The sequence below is a fragment of the Ruditapes philippinarum genome, unplaced genomic scaffold (assembly GCF_026571515.1).
Source record: "Ruditapes philippinarum isolate M1 unplaced genomic scaffold, ASM2657151v2 ctg4661_1_1_1_1, whole genome shotgun sequence".
NCBI lineage: Eukaryota > Metazoa > Mollusca > Bivalvia > Venerida > Veneridae > Ruditapes > Ruditapes philippinarum.
Window position 1 is genome coordinate 66,274 of NW_026857275.1, and position 23,044 is coordinate 89,317.

The 23,044-nt window shown below is 34.1% G+C and overlaps 3 protein-coding genes across 3 annotated transcripts; 1 reads left to right on the plus strand and 2 right to left on the minus strand.

Moving 5' to 3' along the window:
- Positions 1–1,419: 1,419 nt before the first annotated feature.
- On the plus strand, positions 1,420–9,364 carry LOC132749249 (cAMP and cAMP-inhibited cGMP 3',5'-cyclic phosphodiesterase 10A-like). Its single transcript, XM_060738969.1, has 10 exons — positions 1,420–2,092; positions 2,597–2,790; positions 3,279–3,442; positions 3,880–4,012; positions 4,950–5,092; positions 5,697–5,823; positions 6,329–6,900; positions 7,257–7,473; positions 8,535–8,615; positions 9,164–9,364. Exons 1-10 carry the CDS (start codon positions 1,519–1,521, stop codon positions 9,320–9,322), a joined length of 2,364 nt encoding a protein of 787 aa, XP_060594952.1. The 5' UTR covers positions 1,420–1,518; the 3' UTR covers positions 9,323–9,364.
- A 1,666-nt stretch (positions 9,365–11,030) lies between these two features.
- On the minus strand, positions 11,031–17,814 carry LOC132749250 (cell division cycle protein 20 homolog). The gene is made up of 8 exons (XM_060738970.1): positions 17,481–17,814; positions 16,200–16,340; positions 15,579–15,778; positions 14,756–14,856; positions 13,794–14,016; positions 12,747–12,872; positions 11,982–12,168; positions 11,031–11,447 (listed from the first exon to the last, which is right to left on the minus strand). Exons 1-8 carry the CDS (start codon positions 17,773–17,775, stop codon positions 11,329–11,331), a joined length of 1,392 nt encoding a protein of 463 aa, XP_060594953.1. The 5' UTR covers positions 17,776–17,814; the 3' UTR covers positions 11,031–11,328.
- Positions 17,815–18,870: 1,056 nt separating this feature from the next.
- LOC132749253 (uncharacterized) lies at positions 18,871–21,007 on the minus strand. The gene is made up of 4 exons (XM_060738974.1): positions 21,003–21,007; positions 20,363–20,581; positions 19,657–19,867; positions 18,871–19,050 (listed from the first exon to the last, which is right to left on the minus strand). The coding sequence occupies exons 1-4, from the start codon at positions 21,005–21,007 to the stop codon at positions 18,925–18,927; spliced, it is 561 nt and encodes a 186-aa protein (XP_060594957.1). The 3' UTR covers positions 18,871–18,924.
- Positions 21,008–23,044: the final 2,037 nt, after the last annotated feature.

The following is a 23,044-nucleotide window of genomic DNA, read 5'->3' on the forward strand; positions in this document are numbered from 1 at the left end:
TTTGTCAAAAATCATTGAACCACGACCAAATTAAAACTTGAACTGCTTTTTCCTAAGACGTATCTATATGTCAAATTTGAGTTGAATGTGTACAACCAATGGGGAGATAATGAACAGAAACTTAAAATTTCTGATTTTTTTTCGGATAACTCTGTCAGCTATCGTCAAACCATGACCAAATTCGAAATTGACCAGTGCATTCTTATGACATATCCATATCTTTAATTTGAGTTGAATATGTACAACTGTTGGGGAGATAATGAATGGGAACTGAAAATTTCCTCTTTTTTTCAAAGTTAAAGGGACATAACTCTGCCAAAAATCATCGAACTATGACCAAATTGGAACTTGACCTGCGTATTTCTTTGATGTACCCATATATTAAATTTGAGTTGAATGTGTAATACTCTAGAGGAGATAATGAACGGAAACTGAAAATTTCATATTATTTTCAAAGTGAAGGGGACATTACTCTTCCAATATTCATCAAACCATGAACAAATTCGAACTTTACCTTCGCATTCCGTTAGTTATCCATATGTTAAATTTGAGTTGAATTTGTAATACCGTTGGGGAGATAATGAACGTAAACTGAAAATATATCATTTTTGAAGTGGAAGAGGCGTTACTCTGCCAAAAATAATCAAACCATGACCAAATTCGATATTGACCTGCGCATTCCTTTAACATATCTATGTGTTAAATTTGAGTTGAATATGTAACACTGTTGGGGAGATAATAAACAGAAACTGAAAATTTCATATTATTTTCAAAATGAAAGGAGCATGAATCTGCAAAAAATCATTGAACCATGACCAAATTCGAACTTGGCCTGCGCATTCCTTTGACGTATCCATATGTCAAATTTGAGTTGAATGTGTACAACCGTTGGGGAGATAATGAACGGAAACTGAAAATTTCATATTATTTTCAAAGTAAAAGGGACATAACTCTGCCTAAAATCATCGAACCATGACCAAATTCGAACTTGACCTGTATTTTCTCATGACATATCCATAAGTCAAATTTAAGTTGAATATATGCAACAGTTTCTTAGATAATGAACGGAAACAGATGATGACGGATTGTCAGAATGACGGAAGGACGGAAGGACGGAATGACAGAACAGGGCAACACTATATGCCCCAGCCATTATATGGCGGGGGCATAAAAAACCAATAAGCTACAAAATTGAAAATGAATCGAAATATATTAAGAATACCAAGAATGACAAACGATGCCCTTCTGGATAATTGTTGCGATTTAAGAAACGAAAATGCTAAAAATATTTGCACGGGTTTAAAAAACATGTATGTGTAACTTGCCATAAAAATTTGAGAAATCCTACTGATTGTAATGTGTTTACGCTTTACGTCGTACGACGTCATGTCTTGTACTATGACGTTGCTAATGACGTACATTACGGTAGCAACCGGTATTGTGAGAAACGTATCGTCTTAATCAGAATGTAAATAATAAACGCGACCACCTTTAAGTGTTGTTTTCTGAGGGGAAAATATGAGTTCGCCATTTCGTAGTTTGTTGTCTGGGGGGCGGTCGCCCCTTCCACGTTTTAGAGCTTCAGATAGATGGACCAGCAAATCCTTTAAAGGGATTTCAAACCAGGTTAAAGAGTACATTGCACGTTATCCGTCTGTTCTAGAGGATTTTCTTTTACATAGTAATGTATCTGCTGAATACCTTCAGGATGTCTTAGTGAAGAAAACCAAAGCGATCAAAAAGAACAATTCTGTGTATAAACAGAAACGTGCCGCAAGTTATATCATAAAATATTCGTCTGAGATTGGAATAGAAGAGTTATGCCATCGAATAATAACAAGTTCTAAAGATGACGAACTTTGTGTAAGGATTTATGAAATTTGTCAAATTATCGGACACAAAGTGGATTCGGACGTTGACAGGCTATACGTTACAAGGCCAAACGGTGTAGACCTGGCACTGTTCGAACCTGAAAAGAAGTTTAAAATTGTCGGTCCTGTTGGGAGGCAGTTAACAGTATCCGCGCATGTCGCCGTCGAGAAAAAGGCACTCAACATCATGGATTTGCCACAGGATTCGAGATTTCCAAAAGGTAAGACTTTTCTTTTCATTTTTCTGAAAAAATAAAAATTCTGAATCTTCTCGGTAACAAGAGCTGATAAACAAGCAAAGTTAACAAACGCAAGTACTGTCCCTTAGATTAAACTTTATTTATCCAAAAAGTTGTACATAAACAACATTTATAAACAGTTCACAACAAGAAAAATCAGACTATATTGAAAAACAAGTTAACAATACTTATATCAATTCCTCTCCAGTAAAGGTAAATTTTCAAAATAAAGATACAAAAAATGATGTGGTTACATGTAAGCTCTTTGAATGTACAACGAAGGATAAGAGAAAATTTGATTGTTGAATTATGCTATAGAGATGACTATGGTAACTTGAAATCACTTATACATTTCTTCTGAACTTGATACATCTACATATATCTAACTAGAATAGATCATAAAGAATAACCAATCTAGTAACTACTGTCAGTTTTCAAAGATACCTATATAATTTTATTTCTAAAGCTAAATCTTATCATTTAAAGGTATAGCCCTAGGTGATGACACTGCGCACCATGTCATGGCCATACCAGTTCTTCTAGATGACGGACGATGTTTTGCTGTAGCGGAATTTTCGCGTGGATGGACAGAAAGCTGTTTCACAAATGAAGATTTTGAACTTACAAACGCAATATTTAGCTGGGTCAACGCGTGTGTTCAGAAAATCAATATTAACAAGGTTAAACTTGCTTTTAACATTGCTAAAGAACATATGATTAAAAACCAAATCTCTTTTTTAAATAAATACTCAGAAAGCGCTATTAAGAAAGATGCTTTTTAAACAATACTAGTTCTTTTGCATTGTAATTTATTAACAAAAACATATTTATGGAGTTTGAGGCAAGAAAACATTTATACTTAGTATCTATCTCGACCTCTCTAGGTGCTGATTGAACATTTATTTATTTATTTTGACTGATTGATTGAAACATTTTTTGCTTCATTCATTCAATTATTCATTTATATATATTTACAAATTCATTCATTCGTTCGTTCGTTCGTTCGTTCGTTCGTTCGTTCGTTCGTTCGCTCGCTCGCTCGCTCGCTCGCTCGCTCGCTCGCTCGCTCGCTCACTCGCTCACTCACTCACTCACTCACTCACTCACTCACTCACTCACTCACTTTAATTAATTAATTAATTAATTAATTGATTAATTAATTAACCAGATGATGAGAATCCAGGAAGCTTTGAACGATTTTCTCTTGGAGACGACGAAAGTAATGTTTGACGATATGTACAATATAGACCAGCTTATTAACCACATCATGATCTTCACCAAGAACCTCGTCTCCGCCGACAGATGTGCCCTGTTCCTAGTCGATGATGAAAGGTACGTAGAGATTGAACCTTTTTTTGAATATTGGGATTCTTGTAAATAGTCGGAATAATCAAATTGGTAAAAAGGAACGAATGAAAAATTATTAAATTAATAATCTTTAAAACATAAAAATAAAATTGTAAGATTGGCATAATAGGCCTTTAAAGTACTAGTAATATGTTTTTGTTTTTATAGCTAAATTCTTTACAGTCTGTCATTCTTCTTTTTCTTTTATATGTTTTCATTATATTTTGTCATAAATATTGTTATAGTTTAATAGTATTAATATCTATACCACTGTCAACAAGAATGGTTATGTTTAGATCATTGCATGTACGAGGCAACAAGGAACATGAGCGGGAAGTTTATTCCAACAGATTAGATATATACTAAAAAATCCCTCACTCGCTTTACAAGTTAATGCCAAAGGTATCGTTGCTTCCTTTCAGGGGAGAATTATTTGCTGATATCTTTGACGATGGTGAAAAAGAAGACGATGGAACAACAAAGTTAACAAAGAAATCTCCAATCAGATTCCCCAAAAATAAAGGGATAGCAGGACATGTCGCTGAAACTGGCGAGGTAAATGAATAATGGTATTGAAACGTTGGTTGTGCGAAAATCTTAAAACTGTTAAAGGTATTAAATGAAGAGTGGTGTTTCGTTAAAACCAATAAATGCCATACTAGTATTAAGGTAATTACCCGGTAGTAGTATGAAGAACTGTATTAAGTATGTAAACAGTTGTCCAAATAAGTCTTAAGGACATGGACCTAGGACACAAAGCTGCATAAAGTGAGTAAGCAGTAGTATTAGAAGCTGCTTTATGTATGTAAACAAAAACATGTTGAACTGTATCATTATGTAAACAATAATAATTATGTTAAACTGTAGCATTATGTAAACAATATTTCGTAGCATTGTCTTCAGTCTATAAAGAATAATATATAGAATTGCAGTAAAAATAGTTTGCAGAGCTGTATTCGGTTAAAGGGGCTCCACTGAGGTCAAAAAGCTTAAAACATAAAATTTGAAAAAAGAAATAAACTCAGAATTAAAATGATGTACGATTCTTAGCTAGAAGTAAGTGAAAATCGCCTTTCATTTTTGGGTCTTTTTTGTACAAAAAAAATATTATTGATGGAAAACGGGGTGAGGGAATGATCTGATATTCCGCACACAAGTTATTGGTCTTGCATCAAATGGAACACAATCTCGAAATAAAAGTACTGTCATGTCAAAAAAACCTCACTGGATCCCCCTGATTTTCCTTCAAACAATAAAAGGCTAAAATGGATATGATAAGTTTTTCCAAAAGCGTTACCTGTTCGTGAATGAAACGTATTGTACATCGTACTATGCAGCGTTTTTCACAAACAAGTTTAGCTTGAACTCTGCTTGCTTTAACAACACAATGCATAAACGTATTGGATTGGCTATAGCCAATTTAAATTCAACCGTGGATAAAAACGCTAAAATTTGCCATTCTTGACTTCTGGAAATGTTTTTTCATTATCAGATCGTGAATATAAAAGACGCCTACAAAGATGACCGATTCAACCCGGATATAGACAAGAAGACCGGGTACCATACCAAAAACATCCTCTGTATGCCAATTTCCGGGAAACAAGGTGTGATAGGAGTTGTTCAAATGATTAATAGGTAACACGTTTATACATGTATCACGGTCAACAACTTAAAATATGCTCCTGCCCTCCCCACAACCCCAACCCCCAAATAACAATCACTAGAATTCTTTAATTGAAATCTTACTCCACCAGTAAAGTTAGAAACTTAACAGATGACATTTACTGGGTCGGTATGGTTTGTTCATTATGTCAGTATATAGTCTAGAATCTGAGTGGGGTTCAGTGTGCATGAAAGGTACTAAAGAATCTGTTAGAGGAATATAACAGAAACCGATAATTCAAGATGGCGTCCAAAATGGCCGCCACAAATATGAAAATTACCAATTTCTCTCAAGTAATTAGTTTTTATAATATATTAATATTGATACCTATATGCTAAAACAATGCCACCGACAGTAAAGAAGGCGTTTAGACTTTACAGAAGTGCATGCTGGCCTGGCTCTATGATCCATGGCATTTAAAAATTTCAGACACAGAATGAATTAGATAAAAAATGTCGCTACAAAGCTTTCAAGTCATTAATTAAATAATTTGACAATTGATTTTCTATTACGACATGACTGCTGTTCCTTTATTCTTACTTATTTATTTCTTTGTTTGTTTATGTTTATCTTCAGGATTGACGGCAATTATTTCACAAAAGATGACGAGGAGTCGTTCAAGTTATTCGCTGTTTATTGTGCGTTAGCACTTCATTATTCCAGAATTTACAGTATTCTTACACGTAAACAAAACATGTACAAGGTATGTATCAGTACAATTTTAAGCGAGAGTTTTCTTTTATCTATATTACTATATACATGTAATAGCATAACTTACGAGCTTCAATAATAGGAATAAATAACAATTGTAAATATTATACCTGACATGAATATGTTCCTTCTTTATTTATATAAGTGTCAGCGGGCCTAGTATTATATTAACGATGACGTCAGCGATATGACACAAAATAAATTTAGTATTTAAACTGACACGAATTCAATATTCTTTTTATCACATACCAAAAATAAAGACCGTTTGAAGTGAAAAAGAAACACTTTTCTTTGACGCGCCTTCTTTGACATGTATATCGCTAAAATTTAGAGCGTCTTAATTAACACTATGTTTATAAAACGAAAATGACGTCACGTCAAAATATATGCACGACCGTGCATACTATTTTTACGAGGCGCAAAGCGGCAATGGTATGTGATAACACATATTGTTTATTCATTTTTCACTCCATTTATTAACAATGTCTTCGGAACAGGTTGCTATGGAAGTGTTAGAATTCCATATTTCCAGCACAGAGGAGGATGTAGTGACACTGAAATCTGAGTATCGTCTGCCAGATGAAAAGATTCCGGCAGATTTCTACACCTTTGATTTCTGTGCATACGATTATAACGAAATTTTGCCACATCTGTACATTAAAATGATCCACAACACGTTTGGTGATGATCGGTTCAAAATAGACACACTTTGTAGATTTACACTCACTGTCCGCAAGAATTACCGTCCGGTCTCGTACCATAACTGGGAACATGCGTTTCACGTCGCTCACGCCATCTGGCGCATGATTATAACGTCAAAAGGCAAAAAGTTCACATTTCATGAGAAGATAGCTCTTCTCGTTGGTGCAATTTGCCATGATATTGACCACCGTGGATACAACAACGATTTCATGAAGAAAATGGACCTTCCCCTCGCAGCCCTGTACTCCTCGTCCATTATGGAAAGCCACCATTACCACCAGACGATAACTATTTTGCACGCGGAGGGACATGACATGTTCGAGTTCATGACAGCAGACGAACACAAAGTTGTCATTGATAAAATTAGGTAAGTTCGAAGGTTTTTTTTACTTCGTGTCCTTTCATAGCTATGTAAAAATGAAATTAATTAACAATTTATACCTCTTATTATGTGATTACTTTGCTCTGCATGAAATTCGCCCCACATTGCAAATTTAAACGTTGGACAAACAAAGTTTTTTTACAGTTTGTCCTAGTTTCTTATCCAATTAGAGAGGCCATATTCAGTTCAAATCCGGCTTCGCTCACAATAAAAGCCATAAAATTTGATATACATGTATCACCAATAACAAATAAATAAAATACATTTTTGTCAAAACTTTGCTAAATTTTAATATGCGTTTTTGAATACATGTATGTGCACAGTTTATCTTTTTATTCTAGGCACGTCATTATCGCAACAGATTTAGCATTGTATTTTGGGAACCAGAAGTATCTAGAAAACTTACTGGAGAACAATGAGTTTGACATGAATTTAAAGGAGCATCGGGAAGCTCTATTATCACTAATGATGACTGGCGCTGACCTATGTGCTGTACCGAAACCCTGGGAAACCCAGAAACACACAGCCGAGTGTTTGTATGAAGAGTTTTGGATTCAGGTCAGTTGTTCTGATTCTCCTTTCACTGGTTTTGTTGCATTTGAAAGTTACACCACAAGCCAGAGTTATAGTTATACGGTGAATTTCATTACTTACTTGTAAAGTAAGTGATTATCACTGCGTTTAATTCTAACGGAAGTCAAACTCAAAATATACGGTGCTTGTGAAGTAAGTGATTCTCCTTACGGGAGTCAAACTCAAAAATATACGGTAGTTTTCATTATTTACTTGTGCAGTAAGTGGTTCTCACTGCGTGTTATCCTAACGGGAATCAAACTCACATTGGTAACCGTCAAGGAATAAGTATGTACCTTACCACTCAGCCGCAGTACCATCCATAGTATAATGCAGACAAGTTACAATGTGATGTTTATCATATCAGCATTCATTTAGTGTTGTTATTTTTTCATTTCATTTTTTCTACCGCAACCATAATTTATAGTATAATTACTCTCTATACATACACATATGTTTTTAATTTTAAATTGATGGTATAAATCTTGTTTTGTATATTATGATTGCCATTTAATACAAAGCGAAGTTTTGAAATTAAGTAGGTGCATTGAGCCTATACGAGAGATAGCCTAGGTTGATTACATAACATGTTGAAGATAAAAATACATATTTAGCGGGTAAACACAATTGATTTACCCTCTAAATACAAGTATTCTAAACAGTGTGAAAGTTTAAAACGGAAACAATACTTAATTGGTTTCATATTTCCCTGACTTTTTGTTCAGAAAAAATGGTATTGCACGGCCGTGCATATTTTTTGACGTGATGTAGTTTGCGTATTAAATTAAAACTTACACAAACAAAACTTAAAAACGCGCTAAATGTTAGCGTTACACTAAGCCTGGCAATGAAAAAGTAATTCTTTTTTTCTGAAAACAGTTTTTGTTTTGCGTATGTGATAAATAGAATATTATATTTGTTCAGGTTTATTACTACATTGAACCAGGTTCTTTTAAATAGAAATTTGAATAACCCTGATTGAACTTTGATTCAATGATTATATTACTTATTCAGTTTAGACAAAATATTGTTTTTATGGTTACCAGGGCGACAAAGAGAAAGAAAGAGGCCTACAACCAGTGCGTATGATGGATAGATTATACAGGGAAGAGATTCCGAAGCAACAGGTAAAAAACAACCAAAACAATATTTAAAGCTCCATGTTTCAATTGGTCAGTTTCATTTAGAGAGAAATAATGTTTCCCAAACTTTGACTAAGAAACTAAGATATTTGAATATGAACAATGGCCTACATATGAAAATCTGCTAATCTGCTGTGTTCTGCTAATTCTCATGAATTTTTTTTAAATGTAGTTAGAACTAAAATATTGTGAAGTGAACAAAGAAAGTAATTAACACATACAAACCACGCAAATTATCAAAAAGAGGTCAAAATAGGCAAAAATAGCCATTACTGCGTTAGTCACGTAGGAGAAATACAGTGATAAATACTGAAAAATCAGATCGCGCGTAACATGTAAATTACCTTTCTTAAAATCTTTTTGATTTTTAAGATATTTTGGCTCATCTGCAGGCATGCAGCTTAAAGCTTCAGTTTCATTTTACAACTACTTTTAAAATTACAGTAATTAATTGGGAAGTAGTCATTTGCTAGTTTAGATGTATTTGTTTGAAAATCTTATTATACAACCATGAGTTTTGGTCCTTATTTCAGGTTGGATTCATCAATTTCATTTGTTTGCCACTGTATACCACACTGTCAGCATTGTTACCGGAAACGCAGCCATTGTTAGACGGAAGTAACCGTATTAAGGAATGTTGGGAAATGGTTACTAGGGAACATATGACGCGACGAAACACTCTCTGTTTTTGAGGATATATCATTATATAAATGATTAATAAATCTGAAAATAATTATGAATCTTTTTAGTTTGCAAGCACTCTGTGTCCAGTCGTAGATTTTGTCACAGAATTTTTTTTTTACATGGAACTTAATTCCTAAAAATAAACATGTTAACACCTGATAATGATTTATGAGAAGTCAGGGAGGATTTATAAATTCATGGTAATGAAAATACTACTTGTTGGAAAATAAGTGCTAATTAATTAAGATCTGCGCTAACGTAATCAATAAACATGTACACCATGTTCTTCGTTCATCTGGCTTTTAAAGAAATGCATCTCGTATGTACTGTCAGTTACGTAGTCCTTTATGTAAAATATAACTGTTATTCCATGCACTTCTTATAATCGAGTAAAGTTACCATGAAAACGAATGCAGCGTTTCAAGGAACATTATGCCTCAGAAATGCTTTTATTATTGATTCTCAAAAGCTTTTTAATTTTGGTGTACCTTTATAGTATCCAAATAGTCACTCATAGGCCAATTACCTAAACAATCTTTTTCATTTGTTACATTTTGGCAATAAGTACAGTTAAATTGATATTAGTATTTTGTATGGAAGTCAAAATACTACTTTGTTTCCATTTTGCTACTTTTATGAAAAATTGTTTCACAATTATCGCTTTTTTCTTTAGGTAACAAGCGTCTAACATTCTCTTGAAAGCATTCTTTAAATATTATGAAATTCAGGTTTACCTTTCTAAAGAAGTAAACAATTATTTGTTTCTTAAGCATAATGTGGCTTTAAGGATACGAAATAAGAGTTCAGTGAAAATTAATGAAAGGGAGGCTATTCATGATATTATTCTTGATCAGGTACAACATCGAACGTCTTAATTAATCCCGAGTCACACAAAATTATTTGACTATTAATCTTTGACCTTAAAGGCTGACCTTGAGCCGGCACAACTGTTACACGATTTCTGCACATTACCTTGTTAAGGTAAACATTTGAGCCAGGTTTGAAGAAAATGCTTTAAGAGGTATAGGATTTTTAGAGTGGAAACAAGATTGTTTAATATTTGTACATCAAGGGTAACATTAAGCTTGAGCCAGCACAACAGTGGCATAAGCTCTAAACATCGCCTTGTTGGTGTGAACATTTGAGCCAAGTTTGGAGAAAATTCTCGAAAGGGTGTAGGATTTATGGAGAGGACCGATCGACGCGACAAAGTGATTCCAGTATAGCCCCCTCCACATTATGTGGCTGGGGTATACTAGTCCTTTTCGAGTTTATCTTAAAATACATGTTTGTATTTAATTTTCAAAATAATTGCTTCATAATGTCTTTATCTAAAAATCTTATTCATCATCATCGCCATCACCATCGCCATCATCATCGTCATCATCAACAACAACAACCACCACCACAACAACAACACTAATAACAATATCAATAATAACAACAACAAACTTTAAAGGTTTAAAGTAGTGATTTTTTATGATAATATTTCATCTTCAAAACTGAGAAAAATATGAACAAAGAGATTTAATGACTTTGATCAAATCATTCAATAGTACACGAATTGCCATTATTTAACAACAAAATTTAGATATAATGTATATATAAAGCAATTATTTCATTTGCTACGAAAATAAGATAACATAAAAAATATAACAAGTGTAAATGTTTATAAAAAGAGAATAAATCGGTATATGGTATCGTTACAAAAAAAAATTGAATAATTGAGAAAAAATTTATCATGATATATTTATACAATGTATATATGCTTGCACAGCTATCATTGACTTAAAGTCGAATGTAATAAACTTGAAATGACAATAAAAAATAAATTTCTGACACACTCAGAAAAAAAAGGAATATTGTGTATTTGAAAATTGATAAAGTAAAATATTGTACACAGTGTTAGTTGACACAGAGTTTCCAAGATACTTTATTGTTTCGTCGTCCATTGTGATGGAAGTCTTTGTTTTGTTTGTTTTTGTTTGTTTTGTTTTGTTTTTCCAAAAGAGAATTATCTTATATAATTATACATGTTCAGTGGGGATTTATCCCAAGGTGACCATTGCTTACGTCTTGACCGCTTTGGAAATGTATTCCACAAACACAATGCCTCGTCAGCGCCCGCCGAAGCTGAAATAAACTAGGACCATCACTAAATGTGATAAAAAAAAAACACCTTTCATTCCTAAAACAAGAGTCGCCAAAAAACGGGGACAAACCTAACTTTTTCTTAGTATCAAATGCAAAAACACTGATACAGGTCTTTATAACAATGCACAGAGCTAAGATATGTAACATGTAGCAATGCTTAGTTGACCTGCACAACGACGACGTAACGAACATAAAGCTCGACTTTTTCTTTGAAACAGACGAACTAAAATTGACCAAGCATTATTAATTGTAACAAATGAGCCGCGTCACGACAAAATCAACATAATGGGTTTGCGACCAGCATGGATCCAGACCAGCCTGCGCACCCGCGCAGTCTGATCAGGATCCATGCCGTTCGCTTACAAACCCTATTACAAGTAGAGAAACTGATAGCGAACAGCATGGATCCTGATCAGACTGCGCGGATGTGCAGACTGGTCTGGATCCATGTTTGTCGCAAACGCACTATGTTTGTTTTGTCGTGACGCGGCTAAAATGTATATTGAGTCGTACCTATGGTAGTTTCATCCGGGCTAAGTGCTATATGTAACGGGCGTGCCATATGTTGACGGAGTTTAGCCACAGCTTCAAACTCGAACTTCTTCATGTTCCAGACAACCAGGTCGTTTCTGTCGGGAGTTTGAGAGCTAAGGGCCGACACCAGTTCATTGTATTCTTCTGACCACAACAAACCACAAACCTGGTAAAAAGACAATGAGATATTTCTTTTACTGTTTTTTTTTTCATCAACAGTGACTGATTATAACATGAACGGACTTTCCGGATACTACCGAAAATGCACATTTTGGATGACAGACAATATGCATTATTTCCGGTATCTTTGAAAAATCTATATTATCTAGTACACTAAGCATAGTAGAACATTAAAGTATATGCTATTTCCAAATGTGTCTCCTTTTACATTTTGAAATACCCTTAGCAACGGAAATACAATGTACATTTGTAACATCATTCTCGCGCATAAACGAAAGGACAGAAAATTAAGTCTATTAATATTAATATTTAGTAGTGATTTTCATTTTTTTTCCATGTTAGATCTCACTGCGAGCATCATTTCTCAAACAGGAGCTGCAAGAGCAGTCTGAGCTATCGCTTTACGTAGCAAAATTCTTTCCTTCAATTCAATCATTTCTGGAATAAGAATTGGTGCTTAGTAGGGGACGATTGGTGAGCAGTCCGATATCTGGAATACCTGACATTAAACCCTGAAAGTCTACAAAATTGCATTTATGTATGAAATATCTGTTAGTTTTCAACCTGTAAATTAGTGGCGGTTTCTGCCAGCTGTTCTCCCGTATGTGCGTACCATAGCCGTATGTTACCATCATTTAATCCACCACCTGTTGCTATGACATTTTGTCTCCATGGACACCAAGACAGTGCCTTCAAAAACAAAGAGAAACATACTACAAGTAATTAAAACTATAACCTTCACTCAACATGATAAATTCACCCACATAAAGTCTCAAGTTCTAAAACAAGACGAACCACATGCAGTGGACCATATAATTATGACCTTTTTGTTACCAAATGAAAGAGGCCTTTTTGTTGAACATCTTTAAGAGATCAATGTCAATGAAAAATCCATATAAATGTTTGGTTATGAATGTTGTTTGTCAAAGCTTAAATCCAAATCCATCTACCGCAATTTTAATGCATAACGAACGTTTTACCTTTGATTGTCAATGTCATTTAGAGATTAAAATCATAATTACTCTCTTCAGACAGTATGATGATATTATCCAACATGGCGTTGTGTCCAAATAATACTTCTGTATATAAAGTACTAAATTTTCACAAATGACTTTGAAAGTCCGTTATAGCCAATTTAAACAAATATTGAAAAATGACATTAGCATAATAAAGGTCATTTATGAATCAATGTTTAATTTCTAAAGATAATCGCAAGAAGATTTCATACATGTTTTGTCAAATTTTATTTAACATGTTTATAGATTTTGCGAATTTAATGAAATTTCAATACATTTAATTTAATTTGGTCAAGCTAATTAAAAGGTGAAGGTCACATCTGAATTCAGCCTCTGAGTTCTTGTTATAAAACAAAACGGCCATCTAGAACAATCAGAGGAATGTCTAATGCCAATCTGTTTATCATGACTTCAAGATGTGAATATTTGAGCTTAGCACAACCGCGATGTGATAAATGTTTATATCATAAAGTCCCAACTATATCATAATAACAGACAGCAAATTTTATATATAGACTAATAAGCAGAAATATCAATGAAAAACTTCTGTTCTTCATCTGAAACATATAAAATTGCACACAAAAAATATTTATACCTTAACACATGCAGAATGGGCCTTGATAGTTTTACAGTTTGTCATCATTCGTAGATCCCAAATGTTGACATGGCCGTCATCCCCTCCACTTGCCAAATATGACGTGCCAGGTGAGACTGATAATCCGCAGACGTCTTTCCGGTGATGTCCATCCATGCATTTTAACGCTGAACTATCTTTACATCTGTCATCATGAATCCGTATCTCACCTCTCCGGTTTCCGCTGAAAAAAAAAACAACGCTAAAAACGTTGAAGATGTTATGTAATGGTTGAGAAACTAGTATTTACAATATGAAAAGCGTAAACGAACCAAAACAACGCTTAAACGCGAAATTAATGTATACCATATCACTGTGAATAAACGTAGAAAATATTGTATAATACTCAAGGTAAAACTATTTGAAAAGCGATCATGGTTAACGTATATATATACAACGTGAATAAACGTTTACGCACAAAACAACGCTTAAACGTAGAATATATTGCATGGCGACTATTGTAAATAATTTAGAAATAGTTCAAGAAGTACAGCACTGTCAAACAACGTCAAAAAACAGTGCGTCGTATATACACTGAAGATTTACATAATGCGACGAGGATTTTCGTTGGAAAACATTGCGATACCCTTAGAAGAGTTTATATGATAGTTAACACATACAACGCATACATAATGTAAAGAAGGTTTCGAAAAACAAACGTTAAAAAATTCTTAGATCAAAAACACGTGACAAAGATAAACGTACATGTCAATTACCCAGTTACTTATGTCGCCAAATTGGGAATAATTGTTTTACAAAATCATCTGTTAAATATTTACCATTTTAATTACAGATATTTTGCAGCAGTCCTGGGATACAAAGTATGATTTGAAAAAAAATACAAATGTATTTAAAGGCACTACACAAATACGTTACTAAAAACCCCCAAAAAACATCATATATGTTTGTTTTCCGAAGCATACCTTATAATTCCGTAGTTTGTCCACTTGAGTGCTCCAACTGAACATTTTTGTCTAAGTGGAACAAATTTTCTCTGAGATTGTAACTTTTCGACATCACAAATCTGCAAAATATTAAATTGTTATAAGCATTTTAACGCTTCATCCGTTGGACTTTTCAGCTTTTGTTTTTTTTAACAGACAAAAAGATATGCACTTTAAAAGACAGCATTAACTCTGAACCACTTAAAGTAAGATTTTTGAAATCCATATAAAATTTGTACCAAGGAAGCTTCTGACTTTATGGAATACATTTTCTTCCTCAGGAGCCCACTTAAAGCTTTAGAAACATTTAGATATAGAACACGGGGGTGGAACCCCACATGAATCGGAGCAGCGGAAATTCACATAATTATTCTTTTTACCGATGCTTATTTTTGAGATTCATATGGGGTTTCACCCCCGTGATAAAACTCTATCAGAAAACTACATGTGCATGGCTAGCCCTGAGCAGGAGGATATAAAGAAATTCTTAAGGCTTAAAATCAAATTTCGTTTTTTTTTTTGGTCAGAAACTGGCACGAAAAGTACACTGACCAATAAACATCGTGATATTTGAGACAGATCTGAAAAAAATGTTTTTAATAACATTGAGGCCAGGACGAAGCCTACTTTGGTCGATGCAATCAGCTCTATATTCTATCTAAAGAGATTTGGTTGGTATTTACATGTATACATTCGGAACACATCGTCGATTAACAATGTTATCCTAACCCGAAGTTTAACGGAAAGGGCCGAACAGTTACGATTGTTTATTTATAAGGCCATAAAGAGACTATTACATTACCGTAATCTCGCCGTCGTTATCAGATATGGCCAATGCTTTGTCTCTTGGACTCCAAGCCAGTGCCGATATATAGTAATATGATTGTGGAAAATGTATTTCAATTCTCTGACAGTCTTTGGACTCGGCGTCCCATACATATGCCGACTGGAACAGTGCAACAGCAATTAAATTCTTATTGCTCCAATCTAGCAAATTTGTGTCTGGAATATAAATAGGTGATAAAAAACATAAATTAACCTTTGTGCAATATTTGCAAATTTGACAAATTTCCATAGAGTTTTCGTAATGGAAATAGTATAAGCCAATGACATATTTTTGTACTTTTGTAGGACAATTAATTCTATTAAGAGAACATTGGATACCGTATGTTTGATAAAGAAAAATGACGTTTATTTGTGAAATTTTACGAAACATAAACGTTTAAAATTTTGAAAAGTCTGTACACATTTTACCATAAAACATAAGCATTTCTAGAGAAAGCCCATTGAAAATAAACCCAAGATTGCATTTGAGTTTACTATAGAGTTAGGTGGGAATCATTCTTTAACAGGGAATTGAAAACACATTACATAAGCCATTTTAAATGTAGTTATACAAAATGCACTTTGGAAATGGTCTTACAAAAATCGTCTCTAAGTCCTGGCATGTCCATGATGCAATCTGGTGATGTCGGAATACTTCGGATTTTATCAGTTGTTGGAGAACTGTACCCTTCATCTGGTCTTGTAGGAAATAGTTGAGTCAATCGCTTTTTGAAAGGACCTACAGAGGACAAATTTTTCCGTACCTATTGTATTAATATTTTGCATTTTCACACATTTTGTGGCGAAAAAAAAACAACAACAATAAAAAAACAACAAACAACAACAACAAACATAAAACAACAGAATGGTTAAACCCATACGCACATCAATAGAAAGGAGAAAAGATTTTACAGTATAAATATAATTAGGGACAAAACATTATCCACGTGGCGCCAGTGCTATAATTTGAACAAACTCTGTAGCCATCATTAGACAATGTTTCATGTCATATATCTAAAGTGCGAGACTTTCTGCGTTAAGAGGAGAAACAAAAATGATAAAAAATCTCTGGCAACAATTTTGACCCTAGAGCTTTAAAATGAAGAATTTTGTAGAGGTCCGCTACAAACTATTTCATGTCAAATATCTAATCTTTCGATTGCAATGGAAACCATAATTCTGCTGCGAATCATTTTTCAAACCATATATAAAGACGTGTACTTGAGAGCTATATCTAGAAAAAATTTGAAATCATTGACCAAATGATTTAGCAGGATATGTACAAAGAAGTGCAGGCAGACAAACGGACGACGCACTGAGAACACAAAAGCTTTTTTTTTCTTTTTCACCTTGAACACAGTGTGCTCAGGGGAGTTAATCAAAGTATAGAGAGATACAGTTATCTACAGTACACATGTACAGTTATCATATTTTCCTCGTGCATAATATGCAGTTACAATTTTACAGTTATTATAATGAGATAATTGCTCAAATGACTCTGGGCGTTTTTTCGTGTATATATAAAACATGGTATTGTGTATACACAAATACGCTGTGTTTTACATTTTTTTTTTACTCTTTGCATATAGTTTGAGCGTATTTGCATACTAGAAAAACTATAAAATAGTCACTTGCAGTACTTAAAAAATAACATTTTGTATATTAATGCACATATTATATACATGTAAATAGTTAATATGTAAAACCCAAGGTAATGTACACTGATGTATACTAAAACCGGTAATTTCTAGGAAAAAATATCAATAAATAACAGCAAGAACATTCGACAAACGCATGCTTTTGTCTGTTTGTCTTCATCATTCATCGACAAAATTAAAAAAGTAAACACAGTAAGTATACATCAAAGGAAAAATCATACTTGCAAACGGTTTACTGCATATTGGCAAAACATTTCCATCCTCCACATGCGTTGTTTCTGACAAAAGCCGAGCGTAAGATTTTGTAACTGGGCTCTTGAACTGACCAAGTTCATTCTCTGCACAGTCCGGTAAACGTAGCATAAGTCTCGCGTGTGACGTTTCAACATCCAAGTTCGGCCGGAAAGGTATGAATCTATCAAACGCCGTCCGATGAAACCTTGTGTACTTCCGTTCAGCCATATTGGTGTATAATAATTTCAAATAATCTTTCACACCTTTTTTTAAACGAATCATTCAACAGTACGACACGATTGTACATGAATAGCCAGGTGTATACTGAGCCACGGTTTGCACGGGATTTTCGTGCCTATGCTTCGGACACTACAGTTACAACCTACATATATTCTTTTGGATCACGAGGCATTGTGTTCATTTATCTCGTAATTAGGGGGTGAATGGACATTTGTTTCTGCAGAAAAAACTTAAACAAACTTTGCCCTGAAAACTCTGGCTGCTGATGATAATGCACGAACAAGTTTCATAAGCACTATTCTAGCATAAAAATACACGTCTGATTCGGTAATTTCGCGTTTCGTTATTGCGACTTCGTCATGCTTGTTTTACGTGCTGGTGCAATGTTATGGTGACAAATGCGATTTGAAAATGAAAGTATTGTTTGAGACGGAAGCTTTTTCGTTAGTTTTCGTAATTTATTACGATTTGCTAAATTTTTAAAGATAGAAAATTGCTCGATACTTTATTATATTCTAAGGTCCCGATGGCCTAGTGGTAAGTATGCTAGCATAGCAATTGCGAAGTTGCAAGTTCGAATCCTCAACTTATTATTTTCTTTCAGATTTCTTAAATTATTTTTTATTTTATGCAGCATTAGTGGATGAATAAATACTTAATTTCTCGTATCTTTTCTTAAAAAAAAACAACAACAAAAAACAAACAAAACAACACAAAACTTTGAAATATAGATGCACATGAAAATTTTTCATAATTTCAAGTTGTACAGTCGTACATAAATATTGTTCTTGATAGTTATTTTCTTTCTTTCTTCTTATTTTAAGGGCATATTTCTACGATAAATAAAGTATATAGTAAAGAGTTAAGGATGAGAGAAGTAACATATTTTTACCTAATAGCACGTCCAAATATTTTCATGTATTTTCATGAACGCCCCCACCCCCTCTAGGTGTACACTAATTTCAAATAGGTACTAAATGGGGGTGTCCAAAATTCTCCTTGAACTTTGATCTCGGAGCATTCTATATCATGCCTGGTGTTGGGGTCACATCTAATTTTATGACATAAATATGGATTCTATGGAAGCCTAAAGGTGCCAAATTTTACTGACTGCATGTTTCAATAAACAAAAACTCCTACGCAGTGGTATTGTTTATTTTTTCTTCTATTTGACAAAACATTGAAACATTTCTAACCAAAAATGCAAAAAATTCCGGTACATTTTTCTTTTTCCTCGATTGTGAGAAAGGCATCGACGCACAAATTCATCTTCTTGCTGACATTGTCAATTAACTGAATATTGATATGATAATCCCCCTGAAAAAAAATTATATCAAAATAATTATATAGAAACATAGAATATACATGTATTTAGTTATTACATTTGCGATAAAAAAATATGAATTGCCGGCGTATTGTGCCATATATTTGGTTAACAAAAAATTCTGTAATGATATTCGCACTCCATCTCGTAGTTTCAAGTACAGAAAAGTTGAGGTTACCCATATCATATATGCGGAAAATCATCGGACCTCCGTTGCCGGATGACCCGGATCACTGATTTTAAAAAAAATACCAGATCTTTCCATGTATATTTGGTTCTTCTTTCACATGAGAAAGTTACCCAATCTTACTCAGAGTATTCTACCGGTATACTGTAAAAAAACTTGGTATTATTTCGATATTTAAACATCCTTACTGCTATAGATTCGAATCCCGAAATGGACTTTGGATTTTTTTATGTGAGGAAACAAACAGCTAGCTAACGGAACGTCAGTGGTTCTACTCAGGTGCCCGCTCGTGCCTGAAATAATGCACGGAAAGGCATTTGAGGTCTTCCTCCACTAGAAAACCTGAATAGTCGCCATGACCTATATTGTGTGGTGAGACGTAAAAAACAAACAAACAAACAAATATCCTTACTGCAGCAAAGTGTGAAAGTGCCGATGGTATTTCCGGAAGATGGATAGACTGGTGGTCAATCTTGAGCATCTGTGCAGGTTGAGGGCATCGGGATGCATCTATACCACTGTTGGCAAGGATGGTCTTGAGCTGTGTAGCAATACCGGAAGTGACACCCAGCCAATTTTCGTTAATCATCTGATCAACTAGGGTACATAAGTCTGGATATGAGCTGAAACAGTAAGACACTGTGTTTGAACATTTTTTTAAAGAATGCAATGTGCGAACTGGTAAGTGAATTAGCGATGTTTTATTATTGTTAAACAAAATCGTTTTTTGTCCTTGATAATAATAGTCAGTGCTTAAAAACTGAATATACGAAAGTCATTCAGATAATCGCGACAAGACAACCAACTTCCCTTAACCAAAGTCTGTCCCCAACTAACATTAACGCATCCCAATCTCACATGCCCCACCTCACACACACGCATACAAAAATGCCCCGCCTCACAAACACCCAGGCAAACATGCCCCGCCTCACACACACACGCATACAAAAATGCCCCGCCTCAAATACACGCAGGCAAACATGCCCCACCTGACACACACGCAGGCAAACATGCCCCGCCTCACATACACGCAGATAAACATGCCCGCCTCACACACACGCACGCAAACATGCCCCGCCCACATACACGTAGGCAAACACACTATAAATTAAATTTACCAAGATCCAATGTGGCTTATGCACGGTATTGGGATATCTATAAGAAATGTTTTCCTCTTGACTGACAGGTTAAGAGTTGAACTTCCAAGAGGGGCGGTACTGTTGGCTGCCATAGTCATCACCAAATCACCTGGTATAACAACAGGGTCCGGCCCTATCTCCACATTGCCTACTTTAAGGATAGCATCTGAAGGGGCTGGAAAAGATAGATTAATATGACTGTATTCAAAACATTGCAAATTATGCTCTTCATTTTGAAGGTGATATTCATCATATGTTAGGCAATAGCTATTTTCATAGTACTTAGTACTATATATACATGTATAAAATGAAAGTTTGCCATGACCTGTAACAGTGTAGCAATACCACGTGACCTGAACGTCATTTTCGGCATCATTTCCAAGACAAATATTGCTCGATTCGAAAAGGAAAATAGCCGTAAGTATTTTATTTCTGCACCGATTTCTTTGGGATATGCACTATTCTTCGGAGAAAAATGTAATCTTGCCATAGAATAGTTTTTTTTTTCATTCAGTATATGAGCCGTTTCATCAAACACTTTGTATAACCTTGAAAGTTGCTTGTATTCGAGCGGACTTCAGTTGTAAGCTATTTCGTTTTCTTGTATTATCTGACCTACGCCATGATTTAAAAGTCAAGATTACATCAACCGGGAGTAAGGAAGGCAAAATCCTACTTAAATATGTTTATATTGCAATTATTTATGGCGTAAATCTGAACTTTTTCTTCAATTGACAATTATGGCACCAGTTCCAAGCCAAAAATTTGGACTACAGTTTAAAGCAGTTTTCAGAATTGGTTACAAATGCGAAGAAACATGAATTCCGTTTTCTTTCCATAATAACGACTGTTATTATACAAACGTTATTTGGGAAACAAATTATGCCTTGCCATTGTAATAACGCAGGCAGCGTCGTTACGTCATGTTCTTTTAACGATGGCGTCAAATGGTAAAACAATGAAAACAATAAATTTGGGGATGGACTCTCTCACTGATGTTCTTAAACATACTGTTGCAAAAATATATAGTTTGTTCCATTTGCTTGTTTTAATTTTGCGTCATTTGTTTGTTTTCCTAGGAATGCCCTAACAGAGTTATGTATGCCCGGTATCCCAAAGTTTTGGCTTTTTAAGGACGTTTTCGTGAATTTTCATATATACATATATATATATAGGCAAAATCAAAACTGTTCCATAGAGTTTCTATAAACTTGTCACGTGGTTAGAATATGATAACAGAAACATTTTAAGCGGAAAATGAGGTCCTCAATAATAAAATCGTGCGCAAAAAATTCAAAAGATTTAAAAAGATATTAATTAGTGAAATAATTTAAATACGCCAATATGTATAACTTTTAATATGTATGCCACCAGTTCCAAGTCGAACAATGTAGATTACAGTTTAAAGCAATTTTCAGAATTGGTTGCAAATTTATTGTTTTCACTGTTTTACCATTTGACGCCATCGTTAAAAGAACATGATGTAATGACGTTGCCTGAGTTATTACAATGGCAAGGCATAATTTGCTTCCCAAATATAGTCTGATTTTATTGACCTGTCAATAATGAAAACATTATAGCACTCATTAAATTATTCGATCCCACTTCGGTTTTGTCCGTTTATATTACGAGAATTAATATGGAGTTTATGACTAACATTTTAAAAACTCCCGCTAGCTTAATGGAGATTCCCGTAACATCCGCAATAGCACAGTCGGTTAAGCGATTATCAACTGCATGATACTAGTAGGTCCAAGGTTCGATCCCTTCTTTTGACATTCTTTTTAGGCTAATTCTTTCTTTATTTTTTAAGTATATTTTAATGAAAATAGTCAAGCACTTGCAAAATTGTCTACACGGATATGAAACAACTAAGAAACAATGAATTGTCATATTTTTATTGCATTTTACTGCACTGATATTACATTTATTGATTTTAATCCGAGCGAATTTTCAGTATTAATTCTTAAACAATGTTATATACAAAAGTATAGTATTTACAAAAAAGTGCAAAACATATTAAAAACAGAAAAACCATAACTTCAAAAGTATTGAAATTAGTTATGAATAAGAAAAAACCTGGACATACTCTGTCTCGATCATACAACATATAGAACATTTTAGCTATTATATTCCCGTACTTTAATAACATATTGCGCTATAGCGAACAATGCAACTAATTCACAGAAACTAGATGAATTTAATCACATTGTGGCGCTGTTAAATGTCGCAACGCCGCTAAATGTCGCACTTGCCGCTAAATGTCGCACAATTGCCGCTAAATGTCGCAACCGCCGCTAAATGTCGCAAAATCATTTGCCGTTAAATGTCGCAACGTTAACGTTAAATGTCGCGCAAATTTCCCTTACCGTTAAATGTTGCAACACTACCGTTAAATGTCGCAAGATGTAAATTCATGTTAAAATCATGATTAAAGTAGTATTATATTATTTTTTAACATTCTCATAGTTATTTTTATTGTAATTGCCATCTTTGTTTCACTTGTTATCTTTTATGAACCTAAATATCGAGGTTTTGAGCTGGTATATAATGTAATCTTTAGACTAGAAAGGATAATTGATACTAAATTCTCAAGTATTTTTCTTCTGTTTCCCATTTTCATTTGTAACCCTGACAACAGACTAAAGGTATTATGGTATT

Coding starts and splice junctions, on each gene's coding strand:
- LOC132749249 (XM_060738969.1), top strand. CDS start 1,519: ATGAGTTCGCCATTTCGTAGTTTGTTGTCTGGGGGGCGGTCGCCCCTT. Junction 2,093..2,596: donor GGATTCGAGATTTCCAAAAG/GTAAGACTTTTC, acceptor TATCATTTAAAG/GTATAGCCCTAGGTGATGAC. Junction 2,791..3,278: donor AGAAAATCAATATTAACAAG/GTTAAACTTGCT, acceptor TTAATTAACCAG/ATGATGAGAATCCAGGAAGC.
- LOC132749250 (XM_060738970.1), bottom strand. CDS start 17,775: ATGATTCGTTTAAAAAAAGGTGTGAAAGATTATTTGAAATTATTATAC. Junction 16,341..17,480: donor ATGCAGTAAACCGTTTGCAA/GTATGATTTTTC, acceptor TGTCCTCTGTAG/GTCCTTTCAAAAAGCGATTG. Junction 11,448..11,981: donor CCCGGATGAAACTACCATAG/GTACGACTCAAT, acceptor AGTTTATTTCAG/CTTCGGCGGGCGCTGACGAG.
- LOC132749253 (XM_060738974.1), bottom strand. Junction 19,868..20,362: donor ATAAGCCACATTGGATCTTG/GTAAATTTAATT, acceptor TTACTGTTTCAG/CTCATATCCAGACTTATGTA. Junction 19,051..19,656: donor CACTTTCACACTTTGCTGCA/GTAAGGATATTT, acceptor ATTTTTTTTCAG/GGGGATTATCATATCAATAT.